The 19,405-nt window shown below is 44.0% G+C and overlaps 1 protein-coding gene across 1 annotated transcript in view; it reads left to right on the forward strand.

Moving 5' to 3' along the window:
- fmnl2a (formin-like 2a) overlaps window positions 1-19,405 on the forward strand; it is a 217,613-nt gene that overhangs the window by 109,843 nt on the left and 88,365 nt on the right. Inside the window, 1 exon segment of the mRNA XM_055638074.1 lies at window positions 9,742-9,825. Within this exon segment, the coding sequence (XP_055494049.1) occupies window positions 9,742-9,825 (84 nt within the window).

Here is a 19,405-nt window from a genome sequence, read left to right on the forward strand (position 1 = left end):
GTGTGTCACTTGCCAGAGGAAGTCTAGGCTGATATATGTTGGTCACCACAGTATTTACACGGCAGGCTTAGTTGTGCTTCTGATCAATGATGTACTTTAGTTTAGTTTAGGGATACACCATGGAAGAAGGGGTGGGTATAAATAAGTGTCCAGGAGCTGGTGCCTGGGCTCCACACAGTACAGGTCAAAAATAAGAAACTGAATTTATAAAGTAAAAAATGTAACCAGTATGAATAGTTGACTAATTGATTGCAAGATCATTGGAAGGATACACAATGGAAGCAGGCCCTTTAGCCCACCGAGTCCATGCCGACCACCAACCAACCGTTCACACCAGTTCTATGTTATCCCACTTTCTCCATAAACTTCCTACACACTAGGGGGCAATTTACAGAGGGCCAATTAAACTACAAACCCAGACGTCTTTGGGATGTGGGAGGAAGGCGGAACACCCGGAGTAAACAGTAACGCGGTCACAGTAAGAACGTGCAAACTCCACGCAGACAGTGGATGAGGTGAGGATTAAATCTCTGGCCCTGCGAGGCAGTGGCTCTACCAGCTGCACTGCGTCATACTTGTTGATTTGATGACCTCCCCAGGATGTTGGCTACAGCAATACCATTGAACGGACGCTAAGGTGGAGGTGATTGGAGTCTCTCATGTTGGGGATGGGTACTACCTGGCAGTTTTGTTATTACCACTTATGCCCATGTAGGGTAAGTTTAAGACAACTTGAATAGCTGTGGATTTGCAATTACACATTTTCAATGTGTAATCCACTCAACTGATAACATTATGACCAGTTACATGCCTTTGTCTCCCCATCTTAAGGGGTTGGACAGGCTAGATGCAGGAAGATTGTTCCCGATGTTGGGGAAGTCCAGGACAAGGGGTCACAGCTTAAGGATAAGGGGGAAATCCTTTAAAACCGAGATGAGAATAACTTTTTTCACACAGAGAGTGGTGAGTCTCTGGAACTCTCTGCCACAGAGGGTAGTTGAGGCCAGTTCATTGGCTATATTTAAGAGGGAGTTAGATGTGGCCCTTGTGGCTAAGGAGATCAGAGGGTATGGAGAGAAGGCAGGTACGGGATACTGAGTTGGATGATCAGCCATGATCATATTGAATGGCGGTGCAGGCTCGAAGGGCCGAATGGCCTACTCCTGCACCTACTTTCTATGTTTCTATGTTTCTATAACATTGATATCTATCTGAGCAAGAGAGAACACAACATGACTACTTGGGTAGATCATTAAACCCCACCCTCAACCACAGTTGACCTATGGCCAAACCAAGCACGAGGAGTAGTGTTTTAACTGGATTAAAATAATGACACTCTCCAATCATTTTGGAGTAATCCTCAGTGGTTTTATCAAACTATACATTAACATAATGTTTTAGTAATGGACCAAACTTTATTTTTAAGGAATACTTTTAAACATCAGGCGGCACAGATACCCAGGTTCGATCCTGACCTGGGGTGCTGTTTGTGTGGAGTTTACACGTTCTCACTGTGACCATGTGGATTCCCACTTCCCAAAGACGGGTCTGTAGGATGATTGGCCTGTGTGTGCCGGAAGTGGAGAAGAAAGTTGGATAACAGAACTGGTGTTTAATATTCAGTGTGAACATGGTGGGCTAAAGGGCCTGGTTCTGTTTTGTATCTTTCAATCAATTATTCATACTGGTTCAATTTTTTACTTTATAAATTCAGTCTCTTATTTTTTACCTCTACTGTGTGGAGGTCAATTATTGATACAAGTTATTTTTTTTTTTTACTTTATGAATTCAGTTTCTGATTTTTTTACCACTACTGGGTGGAGGCCAGGCTCCAGCTCTCAGACACCTCTTTTCACATCCCCTTTACCATATGGACAAACACCAGGTCACTATCTGCCAGACTTAAAAAATGAGTCTGAAGAAGGATCCTGACCTGAAACATCACCTGTCCATTTCCTCCACAGATGCTGCCTGACATGTTGAGGTTTATTTTAGAGATACAGCATGGAATCAGGCCCTACAGCCCACTGAGTCCACACTACTTCTGTTCTTCCACATTTTCATCCATTCCCTACACACTAGGGGGCAATTTACAGAAGCCAATTAACCTACAAACCTGCACGTCTTTGGGATGTGGGAGGAAACTGGAGCACCTGGAGGAAAACTCAAGGTCAGTTTATTCTCACATGTACCAATTAACCTGCATGGTCATAGGAAAATGGGCAAACTCCACACAGACAGCACCTGAGGTTGGGATCGGATTGGGGTCTCTGGCGCTCGGAGGCAGCAGCTCGACCAACTGCGCCACTGTATGCCGCCCTTGAGTTCCTCCAGCACTTTGTGTTTGGTTCAAGATCCCAGCATCTGCAGTTCCTTGAGCTCCCATTTTCTCTGCCGCTCTGATACGTTGTACTTGATTGGATGAGTGTAGCTTCATTGACATCGTCCAGGGTAAACAGCCACTTGATTGATATCCCATCAACTGCCCTAAACACTCTTCCCCTCCACCACCAATGTACTGGGCAGCTCTGACAGCTCCCCCATCTCTCTCAGCCTCCATCACCTATAACAACAAGGGTATTGCCACATGTAGACACACCTCCGAGTTGCACATCATCCAGACTTGGAAATATATCACTCGCCGTTCAGTGTCACTAGATCTAAACCTTGGAAGTACCAGAGGACATAGGTTTAAGTTGAGAGTGGAACGATCTGAAGAAGGGTCTTGACCCGAAACGTCATCTATTCCTTTTCTCCAGAGATGCTGCCCGACCCACTGAGTTACTCCAGAATCTTGTGTCTATCTACGGTGTAAACCAGCATCTGCAGTTCCTTCTTACACAAGATTTAATAGGGACCTGAGGGGCAACTTTTTCACACAGAAGATGATAGGTATATACTGTAGAATGAGCTGCCAGAAGAGGTAGTTGAGGCAGGTACTATTACAACATTTAAAATACATTTGGACAGGTACATGGATAGGAAAGGTTTAGAAGAATATGGGCCAAAGGCAGGCAAGTGGGACTGGTGTAGATGGGGCATCTTGTTTGGCGTGGGTATATAGGGCCAAGGGACCTGTGTCTCTGCTGTACGACTGTTAAATTGGGCAAATTATTAAGTTGGGTAGGTTATTAACAGCTGTGTGTTTTATAGGTGACCTCCCTTCCCCCTCTATGTGATGTTCCGTCGGGCTGCTCTGCTAATGCATTGTGGAAGAGAGTTGTAAAAAGTAATTGTTTCCATATTTTCTTCAGAGTGATTTTAACGGCTGCATTTCATGACAACCCAACACTTGCTATTGGTGTTGCTAATCTCTGGATTAAATCCTAAGTGTGCGTGCTGCTTCCCGTCCAGGCGGGCTGAAGCCACATGGCTTTCTATTGAGAGGAAGCGACCCGCAGTTTCTTCAGGGGTTTTATTGTTGATTTTAGAGTTAAAGATCTTTGTTACGATCTGTTTCAAAAGCATCTGTACTTCTTTCATCCCCTGTCTGATATTTAAACTCCCTTCCCCCTCATCCACTCCATTTATTTTCTCTCCACCTCACAAAATGTGCGGTGGTGCATTTTGGGAGCATTAACATGGGCAGGACCTACACAGTGAACGGTGGGGCTCTGGGGAGTGTTGTACTGTTGATGGATCCAGGAGTACAGGTACATAGTAAATTGAAAGTGGCATCACAGGTAGTGTAGGGTGGTCAAAAAGGCCTTTGGCCCATTGGCCTTCATCAATCAGAGCATTGAGTATGGAAATTGGGAGGTCATGTTGCAGTTGTATAAGACGTTGGTGAGGCTGCATTTAGTGTATTGTGTTCAGTTTTGGGCACCATGTTCCAGGAAATATGTTGTCAAGCTGGAAAGGGCGCAGAGAAGATTTAGGAGGATGTTGCTGGACTCGAAGGCCTGAGCTGTAGGAAGAGGTAGAGCAGGCTAGGACTTTATTAATTGGAGAGTAGGAGGTGTATAAAATCACGAGAGGAATAGATCGGGTAGACGCACAAAGTCTCTTACCCAGAGCTGGGGAACCGAGAACCAGAGGGCACAGGTTTAAGGTGGGGGGGTGGAAGATTTAATAGGAATCTAATGGGTGACTTTTTCACGGGTACATGGATTGGAGAGGTTTTGAGGGATATGGGCCAAATGTAGGTAAGTGGAACTAGTGTAGATGGGACATGTTGGCCAGTGTGGGGAAGTTGGGCTGACGGGCCATTTTCCACGCTCTATGACACTGACAGTGGAGTCATATCCCCTTCGGATTCCTACTGGGCACAGATATTCTGAAACACCGAAACTACCTTCCCAGTGCCTGGTTTTCCCAAATCCCATTCCTTGCTCTCGCAATCATTGTTGTGCCAATGACATCGCAAGATCCCTCTGTACATCAGTTATGGACCCCAAGACCTCTCCATACATCTGTTATGGACCCCGATTTCTCAGTGTACATTGATTTTAAATGTTGAGAAAACCTCCATTTTCTTTAAGAAAATATTTTGTATGCATTCAAAACACCTACAGATTTAAAACTTTGTTGCAGGCTGATTGGAGTAGATTCAGTTCAGCTGTTTGGGTTCAGTTTGGAGATGGAGATTGGCTGGCTGACTGAATAACAAGTCAGTGTCAGCATACTGCCGTGGTTTGGCCTCTCCTGCTAATGTGGTTTTTGTGAAACACGATGGATCTCAGCTTAAACAATTCCATCTGCCTGATCTCATCTGAGCCTCTGACCACTGGGGCTGGACAAGCACTCCAAGTTATCTGGAAATGATTGGGTAAAATGATTTGATTTTCAAAAGTCAATGATATACTCCTCCAGAACTTGAAATAAAAATAAAACTCTTGCCATTGGTGCTTTGTTTTTGAGTGTGTATGTGTGTGTGCGCGTGTGTATATATATATTATATGGATATGTATATATTACTGTGTACTTGTGGGTATGTGTAGATATACACACTGCACTTTTTTTTTCTCTCTTACATAGTTTACAGTGTACTATGTTTACATATTGTGTTGTGCTGCAGCAAGTAAGAATTCCATTGTTCTATCTGGGACACATGACACTGAATCACTCTTGACTTTTGTTGCGGAAATTGTTGTGGCATATTGGTGAGATGTAGATCCTTCAATACAAACATGCTCTCAGCAAGAAGAGAGCAATGGGAATATGACAAATGGATGTGGGAAGAGAGGATTGGTATACCGATGGGCCGAATGGCCTAATTATGCTCCTATGATTTATGAACTTATGACTTGTGAAACTGGAGCGCCCGGAGGAAACCCAACATGAAGGTGCAAACTCTGTACAAACAGCACCCTTAGTCAGGATTGAACCCGGGTCCCTGGTGCAGCCGGGCAGCAACTCGACTGCAGACCTACTGTGCCAGGCTGCATGTTCTATGACATAATCTGAGAAACTGATTGGAGGAACTAAACTTTTGCAGGAGTTGAATTAAAATGCACATTGATGTAATACTGATTGTTCAACACAGACTTATATTCCCGGCTGTTTATTAATAAGTACCCTTTTGGTAAATTTAAGATAAAATGGCTTGGGTCATAGGAAATGAAGTAGTAACTATTTTCCTATGCAAATACATATTCCAGTAAAATGTTAAGCATGTTTAATCATGTGCCCTTCTGTGGTTCAGCCTGAAGAAGTGCCCTGAGCCAAAATGTTCATGTCACTGGAGCAGAAGCAGGCCATTCGCCCCTTTGAGTCTACTACCCCATTCAATCATGGCTGATCTATCGTTCCTTCAATGCCATTCTTCTACCGTATCCCCATAACCCTTGACACCCATACCAATCAAAACCCTGTCAATTTCTGCCTTAAAAATATCCTATGACCTGGCCTCCACAGCCTCCCATGGCAATGAATTCCACAGATTCACTACCCTCTGACTAAAGAAATTCCTCCTCATCTCTTTTCTAAAGGTGTGTCTAAATTGTGAGGCTTTTTGGACCGAGACTATCCCACTAGTGGAAACATCAGGTCCACATCCACTCTATCCAGGCCTTTCACTTTTCGTCACCTATCGACTTTCTCCAGAGATGCTGCCAGACCCACTGAGTTACTCCAGCACTTTATATCTTTTTTTGTAAACCAGCATCTGCAGCTCCTTGTATCCAACACTAATTTTCTTGTTAGTACTCGGGACTTGCCTATTAATTTTTTGATATTAGAGTTCAATGGGCGAGACTTTTTGACTTTTGAATGTGAAAAAAATGATATGGGTACCCATATCAGGGTGGCATATCAGGTTTACTTTGCAAACCCAATGAATGCACCTTTTCACATTCATAACAAGCAAATTGAAAAGATTTTTGAAGGAGTCCTCTACGACACGGTATTATTTTCACTAATCATCGTTACATGGTGTTTGTGATTTCAGATTCAATTTTAAGATAACTAATTTCTGAGTAGCAATTAGGATAATAGTTTGATGCACTTAATTAAAAGAGTATTTCTAGTTGGGTGCAAGTTATGCACACGTCAAGGTTTTTCAACATTGAATAAAAAGTGTGATTCAATGTTTTTAAAATTGTGTATTCATTTAACAAAGGGGTCTTGCACACAACCTCAAATAGCTTTAGAAGACACAAAGTGATGGAGTAACTCAGGCAGCATATTTGGTGAACATGTTTCGGGATCCTTCTTCAGACTGCTTGGGGGGAGGGGGGAGGGGGGAAGGGGGGGGGGGAAAGAAAGCTGGAAGAGAGGTGGGGCAGGACAAAATGTGTCTGAAGAAGGGTCTCGACCCGAAACGTCACCCATTCCTTCTCTCCAGAGATGCTGCCTGTCCTGCTGAGTTACTCCAGCTTTTTATGTCTACCTGGTGCTGGACAACGCCTGGCAGGTAAAAGGTTGATGCAGGTGAGGTTTTTTTGATAGGCAGATGGCTGGACAAAGGCAGAGATGAAAAGACAGAATGTTGTGAGACAAAAGGATTGGATTGCGATCTTCAATCTTCCCACAGTGGGAATTCAGAAATGCTCATCAATTTTTAATTTACAACATGTCCAGTTAATAGGGCAAGTATTCTTAATAAGAAGATTCTAATAATATACGCTTTGGTATGTTTTGTTGTAATATTATAGAAAACCAGAAATAATACAGTGAATTGTCCATGTTTGAGCCAACAAAATACACTGTGAAAATGCATAAAAGGGAAGCATATTTGAATGCACAACTAAAAGTTGTCACTTATTGTAGTTTTAGTTTGTAGTTTTAGTGACACAGTAAAGAAACAGGCCCTTGGGCCGACTGAGCCCACGCCAACCATCGATCACTCGCTCACACTAATTCTAGGCTATCCCACTTTCACATCTTACACACTAACAGCAATTTACAGAAGCCTGTTAACCTACCATCCTGCCTTGCTATGGAATGCGGGAGGAAACCGGTGCACCCGGAAGAAACCCACACGGTCACAGAACGTACAAACTCCGCACAAGAGGGTGGTAGATATATGAAACAAGCTGCCAGAGGAGGCAGGTACCCGAGATCAGGGTTGAATCCAGGTCTCTAGCGCTGTAAGGCAGCAACTCTACTTCTGTGTCATTGTGCCGTCCCCACTACAGGGCCTTAAAAAACCTGTGATATCTTCTTCAGATGGTGAGAACTGCATGGATGTGACAAAAATGCATATAATAGAGGCGATGTGGAACATTAAAGATGTATGACTGATTCTTAAGTTCACCGGTGCTGTTACTCATCTCGATGGAGTTGCTTCAGACTGTCTTCACCTGCTGCCTCTTGTGATAAATCACCATTCCATTCCTCACCTACATTGCTGAGCTACGCCAGGACTTTGTGTTTTGTTTTTTGGGAAAGCAATCTCCCAAGTCTAAGAAACAGCATTTGCCATTTTTAGCTAGATAAAGTGTATGCTATGAATTGTTAGCATTGCTGAATCATACAATGGTCATATCAATCTCAGACATGTTTTGTCAAGCAGTGAAGCAGAATATCCAAGCCCTGTTTACTGGATGAGGAATCTACTTGACGAATTTCATGCTGATACAGGTCTATCACCGATTTTCCAGCACCCTTGGTTCCAGAGCTTTTCTGGACTATCTGTTTTGCCAGACCGACAGAGGTCACAATCTCTGTGAGGAGTCCAACGGTACTAGAATGGTTCGCCGAGGGGCCTAGATACCGGCCCGCAAAGTCAGCCTGAGAAGGTGGTTATGGGAACGGATCAGCTGGCTCCGGCCAAGCCAACGTTCCAGAGCTCCAGCCATAGGGGGCAAACTCGACCCGCCAATCGGCTACGGAAGTCCCAATGAGTTTGAGATTGGCTGCCTTAGCTGGCCCAGGCGTCACATTTCCGCGGGGGATTTCAAGTACACTCTCGTGATTTTGTTTGGATTAAAGGAGGTGTCGGACCATCAGTTGCTGGAAAATCGGTGGTGGACCTGTATTCTTCATTGCTAGACGTTTAGTTTAGTTTAGAGATACAGCGTAGAAACAGGCCCTTCGGCCCACCGAGTCCGCACCGACCAGCGATCCCCGCACATTAACACTATCCTGCACACACTAGGGACAATTTACACTTACACCAAGCCAATTAACCTACATACCTGTACGTCTTTGGAGTGTGGGAGGAAACCGATAATCACGGATAAACCCCACGCGGTCACGGGAGAACATACAAACTCCGTACAGGCAGCACCCATAGTCGGGATCGAACCCGGGTCTCTGGCGCTGTAAACAACAGGTCCACCACTGCACCACTGCGTGGCCAATTGAAGATTGTCACAGATCTTTCTCATGATCAAGTTGTCAACCGCATTTCCCGGCGCCGAAGAGGCTATTTTTTACCCTAAAATAAGATTCGAACAACTGCCTGCGTCTTGGAGGCCGAAGGTTCGGTTGTTCATATGCCTATAGCTGCAGCAAGTAAGAATTTCATTGTCCCATTGCCAGTATAGTATGACAATTAAAAAACTCTTGGCTTGGGATAAAGGGAATTGATGGTGGGGAGAAGGTGGGACGGACTGCAGGAGGTGCCTCCAGCGGGCCCACTCCACCAACATCTTGACTTTCGATGCGGTGCTTCCTTGCCTCCCACAGCCTCCGCTCTGCCTCTGTGAACCAGGTCAGCTGTGGGAGGTGACCTGGGTCATGGACAAGTTGATTAGAAGGAGCCAGCATTGATTTATTATGGGTAGGTCATATCCAGAAAAAAAAATATTTGTAAGGTTTGAAGTTTTTTTGGAGAAATGATGAACATAGAGAGCGTTAGAATGTTTAGGGATGATTTCCATATGGAATTTAAGAGGGGAGGAGGCAATTATTAAACTTGAACAGTTCTATGATGTGCGCATGCATATATCCTTGAGATCTAATGCCGCGGTGCATGTTCACTAGTCAAGACACAAAGTACTGGAGTAACTCAGCGGGTCACGCAGCATCTCTGAAGGACATAGATTGGCGATATTTCAGACAGAGGACCTTCTTTAGTCCCGACCCAAAATGTTGCCTATCGATGTCCTCCAGCGATGCTGCCTGACCCTCTGAGTTACTCCAGCACTTTGTGCCTTATTTTGTAACCAGCATCTGCAGTTTCTTATGCCTACAGATTCACTGGTGGTTTGCACGAAATATCAGTTGGATTTGTATTGTGTTTTTGTGTTATTGATGCCCAGCATCCACTCAGACACCTGTTATCTGCCCCTAAAGCTTTGATTGTACAGTTAAAGTGGTATGGATTTACCAACCCTTTTTTTTTGCTTCTTACAGAATTCCATGAACCTTCCTCCTGATAAAGCTAGACTGCTGAGACAGTATGACAGCGAGAAGAAATGGGAGCTCATCTGTGACCAGGTAAAGACCAGCTCAACATTCTCTCAGCTGCCACGTAACATTGGGGAGATGAGATTATAGTTGGAAGGTGCCAAATATGATGCTTGGTTGCCCTTTAGAATTTAGAGATACAGCGCAGAAACAAGCCCTGTGGCCCACCAAGTCTGCGTCGACTAGCGATTATCCCATACACTAACACTAGCCTGCACACTAGGGACAATTTTACAATTAACCCACAAACCTGCGCATCTTTGGAATGTGAGAGGAAACCGGAGCACCCTGAGAAAACCCACACGATCACAGGGAGAACGTGCAAACTCTGTACAGACAGCACCCATAGTCAGGATCGAACCCGGGTCTCTGGTGCTGAGAGGCAGCAACTCTACCAGCCTCTTTTATAGGCTGAATTCTCAATGATTGGTCTTCATTTTCAACGCCAAGCATATGTGTTTATAATGTTTGTTTATTGTGGCATCCATGACTTTAAACATATAATGGCTTAAATGTGTGTTCATGATCCATTCTGCTTCTCTGGGTGACACAATGGGTGGAGTCGCTGCCTCACAGCGCCAGAGACCTGGGTTCAATCCTACCTTGGGTGCTGTCTGTGTGGAGTTTGCATGTTCTTCCTGTGATCACATAGGTTTCCTCCGGATGCTCCGGTTTACTCGCGCATCTCAAAGATGTTTAGGTTATTTGGCCCTCTGTAAATTTCCCCTAATGTGTAGGGAATGGAAGAGAAAGTGGGATAACATTGAACTAATGAGAACGGGTGATCGATGGTTAATTGGCCTCGGTAAATTGCCCCTAATATGTAAGGTGTGGATGTGAAGATGGAATAACATAGAACTAATGAGAACGGGTGATAGATGGTCGGCATGGACTCAGTGGGCCGAAGGGACTGTTTCTATGCTGCATGTCTAAATACTAACATTCTGAAAATAATTATCCTTTTAACATCATCGATGAACACTGGGAGTTGAGTATAATCCTCCTCCTGGTGGGTCCTTTCTGTGGGTCTTGTGATGACTGAAGTGGCCGATCCTGGAGCCACAGGCTTTATGTGTGTCATCTTTAACGTGGGGAGACTGGTGCACAGACAGCCACCGCACGGTCCTCGACAGAGACAGGCACGAATTCAACGGCATGGATGCCACCACTGTTGGGAGTCTCTACCTGCTGCAGCCTTCTTCCACCTTCTCAGCTGCCGTGGTGCTCCACCCACCGACCAGCCACCATCCTCCGATTGGTCCACCGTTGAGGTCTTCTTCTTGGACCAGGCTTTGTCAGGAATCTTCCCCCTCGTCCTGCCCATCATGGGTGACCCCTGCTACCAGCGTAGCTCAGATGGTTTAGCTCTCAGGAACTGAGGCACATGGAAGCTTCTCCACCCAAAAAGGTGGTAACCTCAGAGAAATATCATTTAACAGTGGGGTGTTGAATAGATGTGTTGGTGCTCTCGGTATTAAAGAGAGTAGACATGTTTGCATGCTGCACAGGTCCTGTTATGTGTAACCAAGTACTTATTATCTGGTTGCATACTGCACACAATGTAGCAAAATAAATCACATGCTTAGATACGGAAGGCCGGAAGAGATATCCTTTGAACATTATTGAACAAATTAAACATTATATCATCAGTTTTAATGAGAGCAATTAGTATTAATTAATGAGTTGCTGGAAGTTTGACAGTAATAAAGGGATCTATGTTTCTATGAAAATTTAGTGATATGTTTCCAAGTCAGGATATGTCATAACTTAATTTGGTGATATTTTGTTAGCATTTAAATGCCAGCAAGCTGTAGGTGTCTTGAGAACATCTTCATCACTTTGAGCACAACTATACAATGCTCACAAACTACTGGTTTAGGAATATGTCTACTTGTGCAATTGGAATGCAGATATTAATTCAATTGAAAGATGTTCACAGAGGCATAATTCAAACAAAAAAAGTCCCTGCTTTTATTCCTCAAAATCGCAAAGTTGTCAATTTATGGCACATGCCCTCCTTGTCCAAGAATACCTATTATTGAAACAGAATAGAAAGAGAAGAGAGTTTTGTCCACACTGCCGCATGTGCATTATTGCCGTCAACATTTAGAAACATAGAAACATAGAAATTAGGTGCAGGAGTAGGCCATTCGGCCCTTCGAGCCTGCACCGCCATTCAATATGATCATGGCTGATCATCCAACTCAGTATCCCGTACCTGCCTTCTCTCCATACCCTCTGATCCCCTTAGCCACAAGGGCCACATCTAACTCCCTCTTAAATATAGTCAATGATCTGGCCTCGACTACCCTCTGCGGCAGAGAGTTCCAGAGACTCACCACTCTCTGTGTGAAAAAAGTTCTTCTCACCTCGGTTTTAAAGGATTTCCCCCTTATCCTTAAGCTGTGACCCCTTGTCCTGGACTTCCCCAACATCGGGAGCAATCTTCCTGCATCTAGCCTGTCCAACCCCTTGAGAATTTTGTAAGTTTCTATAAGATCCCCTCTCAATCTCCTAAATTCTAGAGAGTATAAACCAAGTCTATCCAGTCTTTCTTCATAAGACAGTCCTGACATCCCAGGAATCAGTCTGGTGAACCTTCTCTGCACTCCCTCTATGGCAATAATGTCCTTCCTCAGATTTGGAGACCAAAACTGTACGCAATACTCCAGGTGTGGTCTCACCAAGACCCTGTACAACTGCAGTAGAACCTCCCTGCTCCTATACTCAAATCCTTTTGCTATGAAAGCTAACATACCATTCGCTTTCTTCACTGCCTGCTGCACCTGCATGCCTACTTTCAATAACTGGTGTACCATGACACCCAGGTCTCGCTGCATCTCCCCCTTTTCCTAGTCGGCCACGGTAAAATCCGCACAGATTGCCATATCTTCCTACAGCACTAATCCAATTACATCCTGGCTTTTCAGTTTAGCTACCAGTTGTGTCTTGAAAACATAAGAACTGAAGCGGGGTGATTCAGGAAGTTGACTCCACATCATCCTTAGTGGGGGTGTTTACTGGAAGCCTGAGTCAGAGGAATAGAAATAGAAAGGTTTTTTGACTTGGTGATTTACTGAGAACTGCGCATTATACAGAGCTAAAGTAGATTATTGGAGATTAGGCGTGTAGAAGGTCATCTCAATGGAAATGAATGTCGACTGGGATTTAGTGTTTGAAAATCACAGAAATTGGTGGAGCCAATCAGCAAGACATGGAAATGATGCAGTGACTGAAAGAATGACGCAAAGGCTGAGATAACGGCAGGTTTACTTTAGATTTTAGAGATACAGTGGAAAAAGGCCCTTCGGCCCACCGAGTCCATGCTGACCAGCGATCACCCCATACACTAGCACTATCCTACACACTAGGAACAGTTTATAATGTTACTGCAGCCTATTAGCCTACAAACCTGTATGTCTGGCGTGAGGGAGGAAACTGGAGAAAACCCACGCGGTCACAGGGAGAACGTACAAACACCGTTCAGATGGCACCCGTAGTCGGGATCGAACTTGGGTCTCTGGAGCTGAAAGACAGCAACTCTACCGCTGTACCACTGTGCCACCCTCGGTCAACGTGTAAAAGGCCATTCTGAATCGGGACATCCCGCAAGAGGAACTGAATTGGAAAATGTCATGGCAGTTGTACTGGATGAGAATAAATATTTAGATTCTGAAATTAGATACAAAAGGTCTCAATATTTGAAGAATTAGTGAAAGACATCTTATGGGGCTGTCATCACACCTCATACAACCAGAGCGGAAGTAGTAGAAACAAGGAACTGAAGATGCTGCTGGTTCATACGCAAAAGGACAAAGTGCTGGAGTAACTCAGCAGGTCAGTCAGCATCTCTGAAGAAAATGGACAGGTGAATCTTACGGGTCGAGACCCTTCTTCAGACCGATTGTAAGGGGGTGGGGTGGGAGAAGAAAGCTGGATCAGGGGAGAGGCAGGACAAAGCTGCATTGATACCATCATTCTGTTTACTAAGGGTGGCTATAATGGATACTGTGCTGCATGGCCAAGAAGACATTGAGACCAAGAAAAGAGTGGCTATGCTTATAGTCTTGTATTTATCTCGTATCAAATAATACACTTAATTGCTTAAGGAAAAAAATAAAATAAAATAAACATAGGGCATTCCTGGTGTCCGAAATATTTAAACACCAGGCAGCCATCAAGCGGCCAGTTGTAAATAGCTCCAGTAAAGTGGATTTGTCCGTCTGCCACTGTGATCTGAAAGACATAAGATGGATTAGCGACTGATTATTGTAATTGTTTTCCAGATCCAAGACAACTGTAGGCCACACACAGGTGACTGGTTGCGTAATATATAATCCTTTGCTATTAATGCCAGTCACTCAATTGCTACCTTTCAACTGGCTTTATCAGGCTTTGCAGGATCCGATTTACAAAAAAATGACACAAAGTACTGGAGTAACTCAGCAGGTCAGTCAGCATCTCTGGAGAACATGGATAGGCGATGTCTTGTCCATGCTGACCAAGATACCGCATCTAACCTAGTCCCAATTTCTTCTGTCTGAAGAAGGGTCCAGACAAACACCACCCATCCATGTTCTCCAGAAATGCTGCCTGAACCTCTGAGTTACTCCAGCACTCTTTTTTCTCTCTTATTTTTCTCTTTATGTCTTAGAGATGTCATAGTCATACAGCAGGAAAACAGGTCCTTCGGCTCAATTTGCCCAAGCCAATCAAGATGCCCCATCTAAGCTGGTCCCATTTGCCTGCGTTTGGCCCATATCCCATGTAAACCTATCCATGTACTTGTCCATGTCTCTTTTTAAATGCAGTTATAGTACCGTCCTCAACTACCTCCTTATAACTCATTCCATATAACCATCACCCTTTTCATCTCATCTCTCAGTATGCTTGTTGCACTGGAAAGTCTTCTTTCCTGTTTTTTTTGTTATTTTTTTCCTTTGCTGTTGCTCCAGTTTCTATCCACCTTTTAGGATATATCCAAGTGGCTGTTGGTTCTTTTTGAACCTTGATAGCAGGTGCTAGCCTTGATTGCAGGTGGTTGTTTCCATTGCAGTTCCTCCCTATGTCCAGTTACTCAACATCTTGCTGTCATATTCGTCAAGGTCAACTTTAATTACATCACACGTGCAAATCACAAATCAAGTTAGAAGTGAGGTAACCTGTAGGCTCAGAGCTGGCTATGCCTTTGATTCACATGTGCCGTAAGTTAATTTGAATGAAAAATCAACCTGCATGCCACTTAGTGTAATTTTAGTTTAGTTTAGAGATATAGCATGGAAACAGGTCCTTCGGACCATGTGCCGATCATCGATCATCCATTCACTAGTCCTATCCTACACACAGGGGACAATTTACTGAAGCCAATGAAACTACAAACCTGTACATCATTGGAATGTGGGAGGAAACTGGAGCACCCCCGAGAAAATCCACGCGGTCACAGGGAGAACGTGCAAATCTGCGCAGACAGCGCCCTAGTCAGGATCGAACCGGGGTTTCTGGCGCTATGAGGCAGCAACTTTACAGTTGTGCCACTGTGCCTCCCCTACCAAGCCAGTTATTTTTTTTTTTTTTCAAATTCGAGATACATTACCAGAGTAAATTGTTTCTCCATCAAATCTATTTACGCTCTTCATCATTTTAAATACGGGAATTCTCTCACCTGTTAACATACAAAACGTTTACGTCCAGGCCCAGTTCATCAACCTAACCTGATAGTTTTAGGTTTATTATTGTCATCTGTACCGACGTACAGTGAAAAGCTTTGTCTAGCATGCTATCCAATCAAAACGGGAGTGGGGTGAAGAAGGAATGACTGGGGTGGGATGAGTCTTTGATTAAGTTGGCTGTTTTTTCGAGGCAGCGTGAAGTGCAGATGGAGTCAATGGTGGGGAGTCTGTGTGCGATGGACAATTTAATTCTTTCACATATGGAGTTGTTCTGATAGCTCCACAGTTGTCCTTCCAAGGACAATATGTGATTCTCCATGTATTTTGTCCAAAGTTGTATCGAGTGGTTTAAAAGTTGACTGGTCATGTCTGGCTACAATCAAATCTCGCTTGTGATTTTGTGTTTTTGGTGTTTATATTATTATTGTCACGTCTCCTGAGATACAATGAAAACATTTTGTTTGCATGCTACCCAATTAAATCATATCACTATACATGAGCTCCTACAAGCCATGCACAAGTCCTGATGAATTTGCAATGGGAATAGGGATTTAAAAGAGTGGAATAATTGTATCGGATGATTGATCCTCTCCTGAGACCAGCACGCAAAGAGTTGCCAGCATTCTTAACTACGACACGATGGCGCAGTGTAGAGCTGCTGCCTTACAGCGCCAGACACCCAGGGTCAATCCTGATTACAGTACTGTCTGTATGCTGTTTGTATGTTCTCCCTGTGACCACGTGAGTTTTCTCCGGGTGCTCTGGTTTCCTCCCACATTCCAAAGGCATGCTGGTTTTGTAGGTTAATTGGCTTCTGTAAATTTCCCTAATGTGTGGGATAGAACTAGTGATCACTGGGCCGCCCGGATTCCACGGGCCGAAGGGCCTGTTTCCATACAGTATCTCTAAACTAAATTAAACAATTGTTTAAAAGTTGTCTGGCCATATTTATCCACAATCAAACCTCACTTTAGACTTTAAAGATACAGAGTGAATACAGGTCCTTTGACCCATCGTGTCCGCGCACCAGCGATCACCCCGTGCACCAGCACTATCCTACACACTAGGTACAGTATTTTTTAACTGACGCCTAATAAACCTACAAACCTGTATGTCGTTCGAGTGTGGGAAGAAGCCGGAGCACCCGGAGAAGAGTCGCATGGTCATAGTGAGAATGTACAAACACCGTACAGACAGCATCAGTAGTCGGGATCGAACCCGGGTCTCTGGCGCTGTGAGGCAGCAACTCTCCCGCTGCACCATTTTTTAAACTCCCTAACTTGTTAGTATGAGTTCTGTTGAGTATTGGTATTTGTATTATTACTGTCACATGTACTGAGATACATTGAAAAGCTTTGGTTTGTGTGCTACCCAATTAAACCAGACCATACTCTACATGAGTACATTCAGCACAAGTCCTGATAGATTTACAATTGGAACTGAAATTTACATTGTATCTGATTAGTTTAGTTTTTAGTTTAGAGACACAGCGCGGAAACAAGCCCTTTGGCCCACTGAGTCCGTGTAAACCAGCGATCTCCGCACATTAACACTATCCTACACATACTAGGAACAATTTACAATTTTTACTGAAACCAATTAACATACAAACCTGTACGTTTTTGTAGTGTGGGATGAAATCAGAGCACCAGGAGAAAACCCACAGGGAGAATGTACAAACTCTGTACAGACAGCACCCGTAGTCAGGATTGAACCCAGGTCTCTGGCACTAAGGCAGCAACTCTACTGCTGCACCACCATGCTGGCCGAGGTGATAGTATATCCTCTTCTGGGACCAGCAAGCAAAGAGTTGCCACATTGTGGCAACATCTTGCATCTTTCTTAATTACTTCAGTGTTAATATTTTTAATTACATTCGTTCATTAACTTTCCATGACATATGCGCATGAATATCTAAATTTCATGAAGACATTGCTTACAAGGGCAGCATTGTTTCTGCATCCTAATTAACATTGAGAAAGGTGATAGTGAGGCACTGGCAAAGTCTTTGCTGTCTGTTGCTTGTGAAGAGACACTTACAGCAAAGGTGAAATGGTTTACATCCAGTGATGATGAATGAATAGTGATGTTTTTCTAATGAAGAATAACATGCATCTTGGAAAGAAAGTTGACGAGAGTGATATTCCCTTGCACCTGATCCTCTTATCAATCTATACAGAAGGAACTGCAGATGCTGGTTTACAAATAAAACTGGATAGCACACAAACATAAACCGTTCACTGTACCCAAGACAATAATAAACTAAACTAAACTAATCAAGAATCTGTCAATCTCCACCTTAAAAATACCCAATAACTTGGCCTCCACAGCGGTCTGTGGCAATGAATTCCACAGATTCACCACCCTCTGGCTAAAGAAGTTCCTCCGCATTCCCTTTCTAAAGGTAACTCCTTTTATTCTGGGTCCTCTGGTCCCCTGCTTTCTTTTAGGGTGGTTAAGTGATTCTAAAAATTATTTGGATACAAGGAACTGCAGATCCTCACATTGTATTCACAAAATATTCACAAAATAAAGACACAAAGTGCTGGAGTAACTCAGCGAGTCAGGCAGCATCTCTGGAGAGAAGGAATGGGTGACGTTTCGGGTCGAGACCCTTCTTCAAACCTTCTCTCCAGAGATGCTGCCTGATCCGCTGTGTTACTCCAGCATTTTGTGTCTATCTTCCATTTAAACCAGCATCTGCAGTTCTTTCCACCACGGTGATATTTTAAGTTCAGGTTTAAGGTCAGGATCCTTGTTCAGACTAATTGTCGTGGGATGGAGAAAGCTGGAAAAGTGGTGGGGACAGGACACAAGGGACTGCAGATGCTGCTTTAGTAAACAAAGACAAGTTGTTGGAGTAACTCAGCGGGTCAGGCAGCATCTCTGGAAGACTTGGATTGGCAAAGTTTCTTGGCAGGATCTTTCTTCAGACTAGATGAAGGGTTCCGAAACGAAACATTACCTATCCGCTTTCTCCAGAGATGCTACCTGACCCGCTGAGTTACTCCAGCACTTTGTGTCTATCTTCGGTATAAACCAGCATCTGCAGTTCCTTCCTACACCTTCAGACTAATTCAGACTAATTGAGGTAAGGGGGGAGAAAGGTGAGACACAAGGAACTGCAGATTCTGGCAGACAAAAATGCTGGAGAAACTCAGCGGGTGAGGCAGTATCTATGGAGCGAAGGAAATAGGCAACGTATCGGGCCGTAACGTTTTAGCCCAAAAATTTGCCTATTTCCTTCGCTTCATAGATGCTGCCTCACCCGCTGAGTATTCTCCAGTATTTTTGTCTACCTTCGATTTTCCAGCATCTGCAGTTCCTTCTTAAAGATTCTGGCAGATGCTGGTTTATTAAATGAACCACAGAGTCCATGTTATAGGGCTTGTGAGGAGACACTTACAGCTTTTTCTCTTCTTACTGCTGCAATCAGTCAGAAGAAATGTCCTGACCTGAAACATCACCTATCCATGTTCTCCAGGGATTCTGCCTGACCTGCTGAGTTTCTCAATCACTTTGTGTCTTTCCCTGTTGAAGAAAGATTGGCTTGCTGGGAATAGGACAGTTACGAGTCATCCAAATTGGCAAGTTTAGTTTAGTATGAGCTATACAGAGCAGAAACAGGCGCTTCGGCTCCCGGAGTCTGTGCCGACCAGCGACCACCATACACTTGCATTATCCTACAACACATTTGGGACAATTTACAATTTACCAGTCAATTAACCTACAAACCTACATGCCTTTGGAGTGTGGAAGGAAACTGGAGCCCCCGAAAAAAAACGCATGCAGGTCATGGGGAGAACATACAAACTCCGTACATACAGCACCCGTGGTCAGGGTGGAATCTGAGTCTCTGACGCTGTGAGGAATTAATTCTACTGCTGTGCCACTGTGCTGTCCATAACTGGCATATGACTGGACTCAACTTTTATGATATT

Source organism: Leucoraja erinacea, chromosome 7, assembly GCF_028641065.1.
Source record: "Leucoraja erinacea ecotype New England chromosome 7, Leri_hhj_1, whole genome shotgun sequence".
NCBI lineage: Eukaryota > Metazoa > Chordata > Chondrichthyes > Rajiformes > Rajidae > Leucoraja > Leucoraja erinaceus.